General features: G+C 34.8%; 1 protein-coding gene across 5 annotated transcripts in view; it reads right to left on the reverse strand.

Annotated features, from left to right (window-relative positions):
* The window catches only part of PPP1R12A (protein phosphatase 1 regulatory subunit 12A), a 113,021-nt gene that overhangs the window by 37,273 nt on the left and 57,253 nt on the right, over positions 1-18,495 (reverse strand). For all 5 annotated transcript variants that reach the window (XM_033514672.1, XM_015627394.3, XM_033514673.1 and 2 more), the window contains exons 3-9: positions 15,908-16,026; positions 9,426-9,585; positions 7,449-7,593; positions 5,200-5,274; positions 4,631-4,719; positions 4,347-4,504; positions 574-695 (exon numbers count right to left, since the gene is read on the reverse strand). In XM_033514672.1, the coding sequence (XP_033370563.1) occupies positions 574-695; positions 4,347-4,504; positions 4,631-4,719; positions 5,200-5,274; positions 7,449-7,593; positions 9,426-9,585; positions 15,908-16,026 (868 nt within the window). The remainder of the gene's footprint in view (positions 1-573; positions 696-4,346; positions 4,505-4,630; positions 4,720-5,199; positions 5,275-7,448; positions 7,594-9,425; positions 9,586-15,907; positions 16,027-18,495) is intronic.

Genomic DNA, 18,495 nt, shown 5'->3' on the forward strand with positions numbered 1-18,495 from the left:
TGAGGTCTTAACCATATTAAAACAGGGATGAGACCCACATAACTTTCTGCGTTTTTTTTTTCAGGTATCATTTCTGATTTCTATGCCAAAGCACTAGCTGAATATTTCAAGGGACTCCTGAAAGTCACATAGTCATGCCTGCCTCCCTTGAATTAAGTGCATCAGAAATACAGGCACAGAAAGACACTACAACTGTAGCTTCTAGAAATTCTGGAGGAGTCTGACATAGAAAAGACTTTCAAAAGATGAAGTTTAGCTTCAGAAAAAACAAGAACTCCACACACTGTGCAACAGAATTTTCCTTTTTTAGAAGGATTTTACATTCAGCTATTTCATAGTTCAGTATTTTAGGTCCCTGTTCAGAATTAAAGCCATTGAAATTTTTTTAAAAAATTAACAGTTTCTGGGGAAGATCAGAAAGTATTTTAAGAACCTATGCATATTTTTATCAATTCACCAGTTAACCAAATCTACTAACAGTAGAATCAAAAAATATATACTTACATGGAAAAAAAGAAATAGAAAACCATAAGAATACCATATCATAGAAAATAAAAAGGTATTTTCTTTTACCTTCTTAACAGGTGATGTAGGTGCCCCTTGGCCACCAGCTACTGAAGGCGCCATGACAGCCACTGATGCTGATTGTGTACTTGTGGTATTTGCATTATTAGCTGCCAAGGTTTTGGTCTTATCTGCAAAATATTTACAAGATTTTAATCTTCATTTTTCATTCACAACTTCATCACCTTTACAACACCAAGCTGAATTTCTATCCAACAAATTTGACAGTTAACTTTATGACCAGTATTTTACCATTTATTCCTCAGTGTTCTCTCCCTTACTCGAAATTTATATCTTGGCTAGGTCCACCTCCTTTTTCTAAAAGGTTGTGCATGTAACAATTTTTTTGTATTGATCAAGTGTTACCACTTAGAGATCCAGAGACAGAACTACAGAGCTATTCAGGTTCCAAGTGACTCAGGAGATCACCTAATTGAACCTTCTGCTCAAAGGAGGGTCAATACTGCCTATGAATCAGGTTGCTCAGGCTTTAATGAGTCACGTCTTGGAAACCTCTGGAGACAGATTTCAGTCTCCCCACACAGCCTGTATTTTAGTAGCTGGCTAATGACTATAAAAACTGTAACAGTAGAAGATATGTTAGCATCTCATCTGATCTCATCAATGCATATAAATATCTCAAAGGCAGGTGTTGAGGATGGTGCCAGACTCTTTTTGATGATGTCCAGCAACAGGAGAAGGAGCAACAACATAAACTAAAATACAGACAGTTCCACCTCAACATGAGGAAGAACACCGAGGGTGGCAGAGCACCGGAAGAGGCCACCCAGAGAGATTGTGGAATCTCCCTCTCTGGAGACATTCAAAACCCACCTGGATGCTTTTGCATGTAACCTGCTTTAGGTCACCCTGCCTTGGCAGGGGAAGTTGGACTTGATGATTTCCAGAGCTCCCTCCCTACCCTGACTATCTTTTGATTCTGTAATAGTTAATTCAAATTACAGAAGGCAGGTGCCAATTCAAAGTGAAACATTTATTCTCTGATAACTATGCGTGTTTGAGTGCAAAGAAATATTTAACTGTGCAGAGAACTCCATGAGGAATTCTAGTCACCAGAATGAGCTGTGGCAGGGACTTGCCCTTCCAGAACGTCAATTTTCCATTTGCTTCATTCCTTCTTTGTCCCTTGATTTTTTTATCTACATTTCACTGTCTACCTATCTACTCTCTCCTGCTTTGTTCAAATTCTTTTCTCTGTCCACGGTTTATGAACCTCAACCCTTCTTACACAAATACACAGAAAATGCCATGATTGATATACAACAACTGCTGTCACTGCTTTTGCTGGAGGTTCATAATGTTACACCTTGCTTCTGTTTCACATATTCAAACTGCACATTCTTTGGGCTCAGATGTTGCCTCCTATTTATTAGAGCAGTATGAAGCAACAAGGGGTTCAATCCCTACTGGTTTTGGCCCTACTGTAAATACATCTTTTCATCTACGTGACCCATACAGCCTAGAAGTAATTAAATTAGAAAGTATGCAAGGATTTCTTGAAGTGCTCTCACAACTAACATTTAAATTCAACAAAATACTAATCTACAATTAGAAATTGTGTAATCCATGGTATTGCTGTTACACACTTGTTTTAGTTATGGACATAGCTGAATAGGTGTTTTGAATGTTAGTTATGCAGTAAACAAATACAAATATAAACAGCTTACATGACCAATGGCACTTAATAGAAAGTTCTTTTTTAAACACAAGTGAAAAAAAGTGGTGGTAAAATTCTTGGTGATAAAAAGCTGAACAAGGCAATGTGGGACTGACAGTATGATTTGAGATGATGCACAGGCAGATCTGATAGAAATTTTTAGGTAATACATCTTTAAAATATACAGTAAAAGTTATCAGAAGGGAGAAGAATGGATTTTTTCACAACTGTATTCTTAAATTATTTCTAGAACTATAAGAACATAGTTGTATGCATGACTGAGCTGATACTGACTAATTAAAAAAATAAGTATGTCAAAAAAACTAAGTTACAAAATCTGAACTGATGAAAATTTTATTTTTTATCTTGTTTCCCTGTCCTTTGCAAGAAGCTACTTTCATATTCATATTTCCCTTCTTGGTCTTACAGACAGAAGTGCATTTATTTTTTTAACCTATATTCGCACGTAACCAATGAAACAAAAATATAGGAAAACATTTTAATTATCCTAAAATATTAGAAATCACCATTTCCAGTGCTTCAGAATACTGAAGAGCATTAAAATATTTCACAACCAGAATGCTCCTTATAATAATAGGATTTTTCATTAGAAAAATCTTTCACTACCTTAAGCTGAATAATGGTAAAAAAAGGGAAAGTAAAATCTTGGAATTTAAAGAGATGTATCTCTACAGGGAAAAGCTCAAAGTGTATCTTGCCAAATAAAGTATGATAAAGCCTTGTTGATATTAAAACCCCCAAAGTTTACATAAATTAATTCTTGTGTCACAGTCAAATTTTCCTGGCACAAACTACTGGCAATGAAGAGAACACAGTTACCAGAGTCATAAAGTTCAGCAGACATTACAGTCAGCTCAGAGACAGAGAAATTACTACATGTTATATATTATAAGTAGTTTGAGTTTAGCAAAGCTCAGTAAATAATGGATGCAAGTACTCTAAGGTAAAAGACTAATGACAAAGATTGCCAGACACTTTTTTTTAGCACAATACTGAAATGCTGGATTGTTTCAAACTACAAAAAAACCCCAACAAATTAAACCATAATAGAACATTTGGTTTTGTAAGTTATTTTTACTTCTATCTACATTAAATGCTTATGATAGATTGGCTAGCTTTAAAATACCTTCACAGTCTTATCTTTCCAGGTGAAGAAATTAGAATCTATTAAAATGAAAACTGACAGCTCACCAAAAAGTGTTACTTATTTTAAAAAGTTCAAGTACAAAATATTAACAAGCTATTTCTAATGTCATCCATATCTATGTGTTGTACTGCTGCATCACAATTCTAATATTCTTTACTAGGATTGAACATACATCTTTAAACACTTATTGCAAGACACTTGTTTTCTGGTTTAAAAGGAAAAGGTAATATGATGTTCTTGTATCGGTACTTGCTGCTCTGATAATTGTCCAAGAAAAAAACAACCCACTAATTCCATTTCTCAAGAGAGAAACAGAGTAATATGCATACAACTTTGCATACAATGCAAAACTTTTCAAAGAATAAGTCTCTTGAACTTAAGTTACATATGAAGCAACAGTTATTATTAAAATAATACCTTTAGAAGTTTATCCCAGTACACACAGAAAATATATGCATGACTACTTAATGAATAGCTGAACCAGATTAATTAATAATTACCTCAAGATGATAAGAACAAATGAGAATGTCTGCAATTTTGCTGATCCAATCTCTATACCAGTTTCACAAGCAAATACTGCTAAGGAGTCTTCCTCTCTAATTTGATCTTCTAACTTTTTCAATGTTTCTGACATGCTATATCAGGCTTATATTATTTTATCTATCTAATTAAAAGCATCAATTTGTTAAGCAGCCAATCAAGTAAGCTGGTTAATAGCTTTAACCTAAGTAGCTACCAGTAAAGAGAGCCATTTGATATGTCTGTTATAACTTGACTTTAGACATATATAAACTTACTTTAAAATAACAGGAGACACTTAGTGAAATACAGAAAAATAAGTGAAATGTAACATACTTAACTCTGTATCGTGTGATATTAAATAAGTAAATTTATAAAGTAAATATTTAATGAAAGGCAATGCTCCAAATAACATACCTGTCTCTGCTTCAGATTCTGAGTCATCATCCTCTTCCTCCTCACTAGAACAACTGGACTCATCCTTCTTTCCTTCTTCTTCTTCATCTGCTTTCTCTTGCTCCAGAGACTCTATGCTAGATGCATTCTTTTCTTGCTCCATAATCAGTGTCTCCTTACTGAGTTTGAAAAGAGAAGTATTTATTACGTACTGAAGAGTTTACTAAAGCCTGTTAAGTAGGACTTTGTGACAGCTTGTAAAGTCATCTTTTTAAAGACTTCATAATTTTCCTATTTTTACTTACTTTTTAAATGTTTTCTGTGTCTGATTATTATCCATGTTGGCTGTGGATTCAATTAGGGGAGACTTCTTCTCACGTTTTTCACTATGAAGCTTCAAAACACAGAATGGTGCAGTTTAATTGTTAGAATGGCAGCAGTATGACAAAACTACAAATGGAGAGGAATCTCTAAATATTACAAACACTAGAATGCGTATAAACTTTCAAAGTAAGAATGTTCAAATCCCTAAAAATCTTAGAAACTGTTATTCCAAGTAAGATGCTCATTGTTGATGCTTCAGATCATAAAATACCCACCGGACAAGACAAGTTGTAGATCGCCTTTTTTCTTCAAGGCTTTTTTGGTCACCTTAGGTGACCAAGTAAGGGCATAAAAAACCTTTTGAGATGACTGTGGCATCACCTGAATCGATGCCCTCAATTTAAAATTTGTTTTTAATCTGTATGCTGCCCTGAGTTGGATAACAATTATATGTACAATAAAATGTAACATATATATGTATGTATGTATTTATGCATGTACGTACGTATGTGTGTGTATGTGTGTATATATATATATGAACAAGGCCTACCAGATTCTGCTTCTTTTGTAACTCTTCTAAATATCCTAGAATATCTTCATCTGCCACATCAAATGCTGTCTGACCCTGGAGAAGAAGTAAAACACCATAATTGTACAACAGAATTTAAATGCATCAGACTACGATGTCTTCTCATCACATGATGATGCAGGTTAAGCAGAACATTTAGAGAGACAATTTGGAAAATATGAATCAAGCTCTACTGCAAACTGTTAGTCTGTCAGTACTTGAAAACAATTTTGCAATATTCCTTTTTTTGGGGGGGTGGGGGGGCAGGGGAGATTCAAACAAAAATATTTATACCTGATGAGTAAACACATTTTTAAGTGATAAAGATATGACAATAAAATTTTACTGTTGTTTGAGGGAAAAAAAGAACACTATGAATGAAAAGTAGATTGATGAATATAATCTCACAGTATTAGTGTCAAATAGCTGTTCACAATGGCAGTTGAATGGATGGATCCTGAGCAATTCAGTATCCTGCCCATCTTAGACTATCACATATGGCTTGATTTTTTAAGTTTAAATAATTTAAGGGAGTTAATGATAACAAATTTAAATAGTCAAACATTCACATTTTATAGCAAAACTATTTACAGTTTACGCTTTACTTTATAGAAGATCTGCTATGACCACTTGTTATTTCTCCTTAGTGTATGATTTCCATGGGACATATACTTGAAGGCTGGAATCTAGGCAAAGTCCCATATTCACTGGCATAAATGCAGCTGCATCAACATGCTGGGTGGACTTACTGAGATGCTGGGAGATCATGACAAGATCAAACTAGAAGTACTTCTATACAATAACCAGTAATAAAAACAGAGCTGTCATTTAAAAGTGGCCACAGCATCTTATAAAAATAATGAAAGGTGTTCTTGTTTGTCTGTGCTGATTTCAGTTTCTCAAAACTAAAGGCAAACTTCCTCCTAATTACACTGCGAAGACTTGTAGCTGGTTAGAAAGGATGAACCTTTAAACTGCTAATTCTGATCATACAGCAGAAGCATGTGCACCTTTTAACAAGCATTAGCCAAAACAACTTGAGGTCTTCTGCCACATGAACTATTACCACAAGCTTCTATTTGCATTATAACTACAGTTTTTAATGTGGCCTTCTATTTTTAGGTAGCCATTGCATGGTAATTAGATCCGCTATAACCACAAAAAGTCACTTTGCAGAAAACTGTAGCAGCTGGAAGGTTACATCTTAAACCCAAATCTGCAACAGTTGATACCTGAAGTCAGGTGGCCGAGTTCTCTGAGAGGCTAAGCACATACAACCAAAACCAAATACAGAGGTTTCAATCCCTCTCCAAAAGCAAAAATGCTTACTAGCTTTCTTAAAAACAGGCAAGACTTTCCTAGCTTGCAGAGACAAGTCCATATACCAAAAAAAGACCCCACTGACATCTCTCTATGCCTCCTTTTTTCTTATTCTCATCCAGTGGACTTGAACATACGGTTACGTGAGTGCTCTCCCATAGTGTATAACATAGTGTTACAGTGTATAACAGCCACATTTTCACAACCCCAGTAAAAAATCTAACACAAATTGGAAGCTGAACAGAATCTATCTGTAAAAACACACTATGAGGAAAAGAATGAGAGCTCAGCACTTACATGGCTGAATGAAAAGGTCTGGATCCTTTTGATGGTTATGTGAACTCATGAACATATTTGTGTCTATTGGGAACAAGATCAGCAAGCTACACAGGCCATTGCATAAAAGCCAAAGAAATAGAGCTTAGGAAGCATTCAGGTTATGTCCAGGGGGTCCAGAGTTACCTACAAGTTTCTTCCAAAACACCCAAATCAGCATAATATAGTGACAACTCTTTAATATACTAACACAAATTGATTTTAGGAGCTAAAACACTACCCAAAGGCATCATCATCATCTTGAGAGATCAAACGAAAGCTTGAATGCAATTCATCAAGCCACTAATTTTGTACCTCTGAAATGTCAACAAACTTTTTCAATTGTGAATTTCCATGTCAAAGATTGAATGGATCATTTAATAAAAGAACAAAGCATAAAGTTGGCCTAGAAATTAATTTAGACAATCAGAGAATTTAGTGCTGAACACAACCATGCTGGTTTGACAACACATGCATTATATAAAGCTCCACGTACAGTAAACAGCAGTTTATCATCACTTTTCTTACCCTGGCTTCTAAAGTCACTTTAGAGACCAGAACTTTGTATCTTGACAAGGATTACATAAAAATCCTACCACTTTGTTGACAGCCTCCATATCACATAGGTTTTCCACTAAAATGCGACATGCTTCTTCTTTACCCCAGTGAGCAGCAGCATGAAGTGGTGTCCAGCCATCATAATCTTTAATATTTACATCGTAGTGAGCCTGTATTAAAAGCCTGAAAAAATTAAAAGAAATTGATCTTGACACTGCCAACAGGGATAAATAAGTTTTAGTAAAAATTATGAAACTGCTCTATGGTGATATCATCCTCCTTTTTTCTCCTAGATATTTTAGTTGGGCTACTGACAGTTGATTAATTCTCCTTCTCATAGAAACACCTGCCTTTTCATTGTTTAGCAGGTGTGTATTTATATTTTAAGGAAAATTCAAGAAAAGCAGCCTTTTCCATTTTCTTCTCTGTTCACTTCCTCTCCAAAGACCATTGTTTCTATAATTACATATTCTTCTCTGTACATGCAGAAATAGGCAAAAGGCCTATTTCTAAGGAACTAAGAAAAAACTAAGGAAAAAACTAAGAATAACTACAGAAAAAAGTTGTAAGATACAAAAAATTGTTAGATACAGTGTTCTTATTAGTCTTACTAGTAAACTATTAAATCACCCTTCCATTCTAAAATTAGCTGCTTGAAACTTTCATTTCCTGTCATTAACTTTTTGCAAAAATCCAGTGTTTATATGCTTCAACTGTTCTCTGAGAGGGAGCAGAGTTCCTCAAAGAGACAACCTGGTGTTCTGCCTGTATTCAGCACTCACATTCATCACGGGTTCTCAGGTGAGCATCGAAGTGACAAAGGATACTTAAACTAACAAGTGTTTTTATATAAAGAGCTAAGAGCTGTCTGAACCACTGTCCATAATTGTTAAAAATCACATCAGGACAAAATATTCTTTTAAAAAAAATCTATTTCTCAAGAGCCAATATACTTACAGTAATATCCTCCAATGAGTCAACTTTCACACATGATCAGCTGCAAATCTTGCAGTCTTGCATCCAATACAGAGCATACATTTTTGATAATTTGAAGCAATCACAAAAATTGCCTGCACATATGTTTTGCCTCTCCTAGCAGAAGTATATAGACTGGACTACAAAAAAGACAAAAACTGAGGGAGCTAAAAAACACCCAAACAGTTACAGATACAACTCCCTTACAGATACCTGCTACTCTAAAACAAAAATCACTCTTTTCCAACAGAATAATGTGCCTTCATGTTTGAGCATCAGGGTTTTTTTGAAACAGAAGTCCCATTCAGTAAATTGCTCTGCAGACCTTAAAGGCACCGATACTCACAGTCAGGATGTGTGCTTATTTTCACTCATGTTACAGTTTGTAAGTGCTCCTAACACTGCTAAAGCAGTCAAACAAATTTACAATCATGTTAAAGCCATGTATTACTAATTATGCTTTACTAGAATAAAAGTAGAACTTCGATGAAAAAGAGATTAAATATGTTACAATATGTATTGATATAACATTAATGAAAAGTTGTGAATTAGGGGACACTTGAAGCCTAAAGCTTTCCAGGGAAGACATCAAGAGTCATGATTTTTTTAAAAATTAACACAAAATTAGATTATCTGGTTCTTAAGTGCAAAAATTTTTAGTCTGGATTACAAACTCTGCTTTATGTATGGAAATAAATATGGTGTCCTGAAAATATGCACCAGCCAGGATGTTAACTGGCATTATAAAAAGATCTTAAGCTTTATTACATAGCTGGTTTTTAAAGCAGGGCAACTTTCCTCTCCTGAGTAATATTCAGGCTCAACATGTATTCTGCTATTTGTATTTTGAATGATGTAGGATAAAAAGCCAACAACATCATGATTTATGAGTGCTTGAAAACATAAAATCAAGCTTTGAGAAGAGACTGTTCTAGAGAGACTGGGATTTTCAAGATACACTTCCTAAAAGTCAGAAGTGCCCAATTCCAAGCAGCATTACATCACGACAATAAAATATGAAAAAGTTAAACCACACTTACTTTAAGACTTCTGTGTAGCCCTTAGCAGCAGCTACATGAAGTGCTGTACCACCAGATTTTGCATGCCTGACATCATTTATATGGCCACTGTTGAGCCACTGTCTTGCATCTCTTAGCATTATTCGTTCTTCCTCTTTTCGAGCTGATTCTATATCAACCCCTAATTCAGACAAGGAGGAGGAGAGGGGAAGAGAAGACACAAAATACTTTAGTTCAAATACTTCAATTCAATTATATAATGAATTTTATGCCACATTTATGTGATATAGGAAAATAAAAACTAAACAATCTGAATAATGTTCAGAGTTTGATATGAATATTTTTTGGAAGATGAATTCCAAGGTTATGAAAACATCCAGTTTTGTAAGACAGCTTGCATAATGCCTTTTTTAACAAAAGGAAGGGATGGGTAGAAAAAGGATTATAAATAAGTAATAATAAAAATCAGTCTACTAAAACTCTTCAAACTTATTCTTTTAAGAATGTCTATCATCACCTAATAACCACTGAAGTGACCAGTTTTAAAAAAAAAAAAAAAGAGAAAAATTCTATTTTCATTTTCTAAGCACCAAAAGATAAGTCCATGTTGATGTATCTGTATACAATAGAAAATGGCTTAAGTTGTTTTATAAACAGATCCCTATGGGAAGAGAAACAATCTTGCTTCTTTACAATGATGACAAGATGAAGCTATATCTTTTATACTTGCTAAAGCATTTCTGGTTTGTCTCCTATCATTGTGAATCACAAACTTTATACACATATAGACAACACTTTGGATATTGCAGTTCATAGCTCTACTAAAAAACCAAAAACACTGAAAACTTTTTACAGCACTAAAAAAAAAATAAATAATCCTACACTGATGGAAAGGGAGAAACACAGTCTACCATCTTAACACCTACAAGTATATGCACCAGGTTAAACAAATTCCAGACCCTGAATGGGTAATGCAAACACATTATTTGCAAGTATTTTTGTAATTACTACTTCAGAACATAGCAGAAAAAGAGATCATGAAAAGAACTATGCAAGAGCATAATTCTCTCTATGATGGCTGAATGGTGACAACTCATAAGGAAAAACAACATAGAAACTGTGATCATCCAGAACACAAATTGTATCTGGGATTTTCAAGATACACTTCCTAAAAGTCAGAAGTGCCCAATTCCAAGCACCATTACATCATGACAATAAAATATGAAAAAGTTAAACCACACTTACTTTAAGACTTCTGTGTAGCCCTTAGCTCATAAGGAAAAACAACTTAGAAACTGTGATCACCAAGAATACAAATTGTATCTGGGTTGACCTCTATCAGAATATCAGTGGCCCAACCTTCAACAAAATGTTTTTATGAGTATGATTTCTCTAATCTTAATACATTGGTATGCAGGGACTTGGGAGATATATATACTGTAAAACTTTATGCTAAAGACAATCAAAAGATAAAACTTCCTTAAGTACCATAAAGTAATTGAAGCAAGTTAAACAGTCAGTGTTCTGAGGACTTGACTGAACTCCTCAACTCATTCAATTAATTGACCAGCAAAACCATTTTAAACATGACAGTTTAGGCAAAAAACGAACAGAATTACATTTTATCAAAAACTGACAAAAACCATAATCCAGATGTTTAGTCTCCAAGCTGCAGGAAGACATACAATGCTGTTGAAAGACTCAGCAGAGGAAAAAGCTGAAAAACTTTCTAAGTATAACATATGAAGAGTGAAGACCAAGAATTCTGAACCAATAAGACATTGTTAGTTATATATTCACATTCCTCAGGAAGCTCCTACATGTTAATATGTGAATTACTGCAAACTGTAACTTCACAGGCCTGAGTATCTGCTCGCCTTTCAGAATGACACAGCAGTGATCAGCACATAATGGGACAATACTCTAGAGTACAATCATTTATACGTCAGTGTTGCCTGCAAAACACTACTGTGTAAATAAATAGTGTATATTTGATCATCTCTTAGTCACATTTATGTCCATTCCCTTTTTGTATGCTCAAAGTCCAACAGTGAATCCTTATCAGCATGAATAACCTTCTCCACCTGAAGAATCTGAAAAAATTCCTACCAGTGTAAAACTGTTCATGAACATAGCTGTTTGTTCTGAGGCACTTTTGTATAAAGGAAGAACAGAGAAAAAACTCATTCCACACCCTGATCTTGTGAGTTTCTAATGGGTCATATCTAAGCTTACTTTCTAGACAGGCCCAAAGAACCAGGTTATGTCAAAATAGTAATGCTTTTGCAGGAAAAATACTCAATACAGACTTCCATTAATATAATGAACTATTGCATTTCTGAAGCCCAAAAAAATGTAATAGTTGCAGAGGTTTAATGGCTGTATCAATACATTATTTTACAAGACAGCAAATTTCTGGTCATATTTCAACAGAAGAAAGTACCAGAATCTTGCCAATCTAAATTAAACTCTTCACATTAATAACTCGTGAAAATGGGAATTAAACTCTGTGTCACAGAAAAAAAGCCGTACTCTGAGATAAATCCAATTCCCATTATTAACTACAGAAAATGGAATGTAAACAGCCTTTGTTATACCTTGTATGGGCCTTTCTCCTTCCTTTTGTTTTCCAGACTCTACTAAGATACCAGGGGAAAAGAAAATGCTCATCATGTTTCCAACCCTTTCTCCCAACGGCCCATAGATGGCAATGCGCTGCCTCCCAGCTCAGCCTCAGCCACAGCCCTCGTTCACACCACCAGTATGCTTAACCCCTGGCAGCCTAACAACTTAAATCATTAATAATTTATTACAAAATGCTTTCACTTTTTTTCCTGATCAACAAGTGTTACTCAACAGCCCCAAACAGGTTTGAAAACAGTGCACCGTTCAGTGAGCATTTAATGAAAATTCAGCATAAATTTAAATGCTGAATCATTGTTTCAGGACGACTCAGCCATATAAAGGCATGTTTTATAGATACTGCAGAGAAGATCAACCCACTTTTTACTTCATGAAGTGAATGTTTATATACAAATGTAATAGTTCACATTTTATCCACATAAACAAATCTGAGTTAAGCAATACATCTGGGAGAGTCTTGTTACATTACCTATAATTAAGAATGAGGAACACGTGTTTCTCTTTGGAACAGGGTGAGTGACCACTCTGACAGTTACTGAATAAATAGCTACCACACTGAAACCCCTGATTCACCTCACATCACCTCTCCCCATTAACTCACCTCCTGAGAATATTTCCTATAATTCAAAATAACTGCTCAAGCAGTTAAAAATAATTTTAAGAAGACATCTGATTATCAACAGCTAAAAAAATCACTTCAAGCCATTATACTTAACCCCACTCAAGCCCTGAGGAGATACAACATTTAAAACTGGCCAGGGCTCGCCAGGACTAAAGCCGCATCTCTTTCAAGACTGCTGGTTTTCACCAGTGCAAATAAAAACTTTACTGGAAAAAGACAACTTCCACAACTCTGTGTTGAAACACTGCCAAGTAGAAACACAACAGGTCACACTGAGAAACTAAATAATATTTTTGATGAAGCTAAATGATTTTGAGGATTGCAGTGGCCTCTATATACACACAGGACTGACCAATGCAAAAGGTATTAGTCATGTGGAGAAACAATAAAACAAGTCCTAGAAGAAGGGTTTTTTATAGCACACAAAATAGTTTAACTATATGGAGTGCAAACAGAACAGCTGTTCAGCACTACTTAGGTATAATTTCCATAAAACATCTGATTTTGTTATCTGTGAAGTGTTTGTAATTGGGTCAAAAAAAAATCTTTATACCATATTCAAGCACAGAATTTACCTTCTCACAAATTACAAAACTAAGCTAGGTTTTGAGCTTAAAAAATAACTAACTCAATAACTCCCCACTGAATATTAGGGTGGAAAAATATTTCGCTAACTATCAGAGTGGTACAGCTTCAGTTACAAAATAGCTACTCCCTTAGTTCACGATTCCTGCACGGTTCATTATATCAAGTCATGCTATTTGCTCAGCAGGACACTAGAGGACACATGAAAAGGCACCTGACTCTTGGTGCAATTTAGAGATGTAGCATGTTGGGGATCTGAATGACTGAAGAAAAACAGACACTGGATAAAAATACTAGAAAATCTTTCTTCTTTAATGCCCAACACTCCTTACAACCGAATTTGTATAACAAGATAACTGACCATCTCCTCTCTAGTCAGATCAGACCTTGGAGCCTGAATGCTAAAATAGGATGAGGAAACACTACAGATCCTTCCTTTTATTAAGCCTGTAATGTCACACAAAACTGAATTGTGTCCTATGATTTATTTTTGTGCATTTAGTGTCTCTAGAGGGTCCCACATTCTGTCTTGTAATAAGACATGTCCTTAAAATGCAGCTTGACACCTTCCAAAAATTTGGCATAAGTACAAAATGATGATTAATAGAATGCTGAGTAGCTGAGTAGTATGTTTCGACACTTCCTATAAAGACATAAGGCCTGAAAAAGCAGTAAAAGAAGAGATGTAACAAGTGATTCTTCCAGATACCTAACAGAAAAAAAACATCAAATGTCATCACTTAAATCTGAAATCACAATGAACCTGACCAATCTTTCCAAGCAATTTTTTGGCACCAAACAACGCTGACTGACAATATGTAGGAAGCCAAATTTACAGCATTAACACTGCAACACCAAAATGAAACTAAAACAAACGGAGGAATAAACACATGAAAGGGTTGCAAGGCAAAAATATTATGGAAAATATCTACTTAATTTCCACACTGCACATTTTACCTACAAAGAGATAGGATATTTTTTCACCCAGGATTGTTTATTTTCAAAATATATAGGCTGGTCTTCCACTACCCTTAACACTGAGCCAGGACTGGTCATTCCACAGACCCCACTGTTAACCTGCATTATCAAAACTGTGGCACTGCTTTATTTGAAATGAAGGAGTATATAATATGGAAGAAATGTGAATTATCTCACTGCTGGAGAGCTACATAGCCAAAGATGAAAGTGTCACAATGCCTCGCTGTTAATTCCACATTATGAGAAACAATTAGGTTCCTATTTTAGAGCTATTAACTTCTCTAGCCACAACACACACAATTAAGCACTTTCTAAGTGATTCTGATAATGACTAAATAATCCTTTTTTTTATGTAACATTAACACACATATTTATGTAGTATCTATATATTCAAGCTAAAGATGCCATCAAAGGAGCATAATTAAAACCTTATTGCTTAGACAATTATCTCATGATTTAGTAAGACATGCACTCTAAGTTCACATCCAGATTCATATCCTTTCTATTCCATTCTCATCCACAATCACAGAATACTTCCTTTGGTTTTATCTTTGCACACAAAACCCCTCAGTTCTTATGTCTTCAAACATAAATTTAGAAGGAGGTATATTGCATGCCTTCTTCCCTGCTTCCATGAAACAAGCAAGCAAACCAACTGCCATAAAAATGCAAGAGGAAGGAAAATAGGCTGTCCACACTAAATGAAATTTAGTATTTCAGAACAACCTAAATTATTGCTTTAGAAGCTAATAGCTACAAGTGTGTAAACACATACCTTCTTCTCAGACAGAAGAAACTTATGAAGACAGCACCATACATCATTTACAGTAAGCTTCAGTTGTGAAATACATAAACCTCACTGAAATTTTTGGTGCTGTGGCATTATGCTAATTTTACAATTGGACTGTTCAAAATAATTTAATTAAACTTGCAAAGGACTAAAAATTACTGTGTAATGTTGAATATCTGCACCATAAATATGTACGTAAAACCCCATATAACAAAATATTTCTTTTTAAAAAAGCAGTAACATATAAAAGAGAGATTTTGGAAGAGTTCATTTCCTAAGTAATTCCAGTTCCATAAGAAGCTACTGCAGTCATTTAGTACTGCACATCAGTATAGCCAAGCATTTCAAGAACAACCATAAAAAAGTCTAGGCTAAGGTGCATTCCAGAAGCAACTCTCAAGCAAAGACTGACAGTACTGTTAGAAAAGAACAACTAAGTAAAATAGGGAAATAATAATACAGACAGAAAATACACACAATTGTCTAATCTGATGTTGTGTGTTAACTGTAAAAACTGCTAATCAAATTTCTGTTAACACTACCAATTAACTGATTCAAAGCCTTTGCAACTGTCAGCTCCTGTGTATCAGTAGGTGTCTCTTATTTCCTTGCAGATCATGTCTTCCAGTTTCTTTTTACCATTTCCTTTGGGCATTAAATGGGTTTAAGCATATCCATTAAAACTGGGCTAAGGCTGAAACAATTACTAGTTTACTGTTGAATTATGTAAATCCGTTTTAAGAGATAGACACTTAAACACTGTGCATTCTGTATTAACCAACTCTCTTTAGAAAATAAATTGACTTTAACAGCCACAATTTAGCCCAAGTTTTCATACTATATTTAGTGTCGATAAATACAACAATCTACTGTATTAAAAATTACCTTGTCTATTTACTTCATTCTGAAGAAGCTCTTCCATTGCCTCTTCTTCAGCAATATCTAATGGAGTGTCTCCTTCACTATTTACAGCTCCTACATGTGCTCCTTGACTAATTAAATACCTGCCAATAGACAAAGAAAAAAGCCTGTAAATAACACAACAAAGCTGATTAAAAAAAATAAATAAAAAAATAGCAGCCACTAGGATATCATATGCACACATACAGTTAACAGAAACATTTATATTGCATGAAAGTACAAACCCTTTTGACTGTCTGCAACCTATGAATACCCCTATGCCTTTTCATCCTAATGCCCAGTAATACAAATAGCCTTCTGGTCTTCAGTTTGCCACAAAGACTACTGACATACCTGGAAGAACTGAAAGAAGAAAATGGCTAGATAATGATCAAAAGTGATGACAAGGTGAACAGGGATGGAACCACCAATTCTCACGACCTCCTCTTACTCAGCCACTTTTCCTATAACTCACAAATTCAGTGGCACATAATGCTTCTACAATTTGCCAAAATGATAACTCCTGATCTCTTTGGCAGCTTCTTAAATTAATAAAAACAAAACTACATCTCCTTCTAAGTATTCGTAAAGTCAGCTTTTGGTGGGTAAGAAGGCAAAGGGGAGAAAGAAAACTGTACTTTACACATTCCAATCCCACTATGTTTTCTTATTTAATGTGTTACTGCCTCAGGAGTCAAGAGCCCAAAATTCTCAATTCCTAATTATATCAAAGGATCAATTCCAAAAATAGGTCACAAAAGTATTGTATTATTTATCTGTATTCAACCAGAAGCCTATGAAGTTATTTTCAAGCTACAGTTAATGAACAATTAAAATTGGTCGAGTCATGCAGTTTCTCACATAATATTTCCATTTACCTAAAAAATTCAATACTTTGAGCCATGACAGGAGTCAAGACAAGCAAAAAGCTGCAAACACACCTCCTGCCTTGCACAGCTTAATTAATATTTTCCATATATCTGAGCAAAAAAAAAAAAAAAGAAAAAAATCAGGATACACTGAAGAATCCATCATCCATCATAACAGGTGTATGAAATAAAAAGCGCTTTCCTACCTTCACTATTACGGAATGCCAAATTATTCAGAAGACAATCACAAAATTAACCCAACACTAATACAAGTGCTTTGAAATACTTTATTACTGCTTAACTTCTGCCAATTAATTATCATCCTAGATAGCTGGAATCTGTTATCTTTAATCAGTAACTCAGAATCAAATACTTTCATATATCTGGTTTTTTTAATGTATGACCTAATTAGCACTTATTACTAAATCTCTATAATTACATCAAGAAGTGGTAAGAACTAGTATATCACAAAATGAAAACTAATTCCCAGAAATGCAAGCATTATCTCCTGGTATATGCATCATCAGTTGCCACCAACAACTTTGATGCTGGTATATCATGTTGGTTTTACACTGTTCTTGAAAGGGTGCTGTGCTCCCACTCTGACCTCTCTCATTTTAAAGGACTGAACTTCTGCAGGAATGAAAAATCAGTACAGAGGAACAACGATTCTCAACAATCCTCGTTGTATTAACGGTGAAACAGCCCCCCAGACCAAAGATCAGGTAATTGCTATGCAGATGTTTGCTAAACAGGCAGAAACAGCAGTGGGGAAATCAAATTTTTCACAAAGTCAAAATCAACCACTTACAAAAATATGTTTATTAAAAAAATCCAACTGAACATTCATGTTCTTTCAATGTTTACATTCTAATACAGAAAGGAAAAAACTATTTTTCTATGTATTTACACATAATACCTCTAGCAGAAAATTAAACCACTTCTGTAAGGAAAATACATATCTCACTGAAGCAGTTGTATTTGGTCAACTGGGTCAATAATTTACAATTATGATAAAAGAAGGAATGCATAAAAAAGTGCAGGTAATGAATAAAAGGCTAGCATAGCATTTTAAAGACTTATTGCTATAGATGGACAACTTCACAATCAATTGATCCTTTAAAGCCGACTTCAAAATGAAGCTGCTTACAGATCAAAATCAGATCAGCAGTGCTAGGGGATTAGTAGGGTTGGAGAAGTAGAGTTATCTGATTTTCCTTTTGCAGGTGCTTACAGGGCTTTGGTTTTCCTGGGTCAGCAAAGGAAGGATAGGTGAACTTGCTCCGAGTTCACAGGATTTAAAGGGATGGAAGTCACACAACAAAGATGAAAGGCAGCACACACCTTGCCAAAGAAGTGACAACACTTTTCCAACCTTCCTTCAGCCACTCCAACTAGGCCTCTCTGCTGCCATCCCTCTCAAAAAATTAACAGTGATCCCCTTGAATAAATTAAGTGAAAGAACTTTGAGAAAAATGAGAAGATTTTGCTGTTTATGTAAAAATTATTTCTCAAATGAATTGTATTGCAAACTAAATGTTAATTAAAACTTATAGCATGACTTCAAATAGGAGTGTATTTGACATTTCAGTTATCCTGGTACCATATACTAAAATCTTCACATGCAACAGTGCATTATTGTTTGTAGGCATGTATTCATATATTAAGACTTCTATGTCTTGGGTAAAAAACCCAAGCAACGTA

The sequence above is a fragment of the Parus major genome, chromosome 1A (genome assembly GCF_001522545.3).
Source record: "Parus major isolate Abel chromosome 1A, Parus_major1.1, whole genome shotgun sequence".
NCBI lineage: Eukaryota > Metazoa > Chordata > Aves > Passeriformes > Paridae > Parus > Parus major.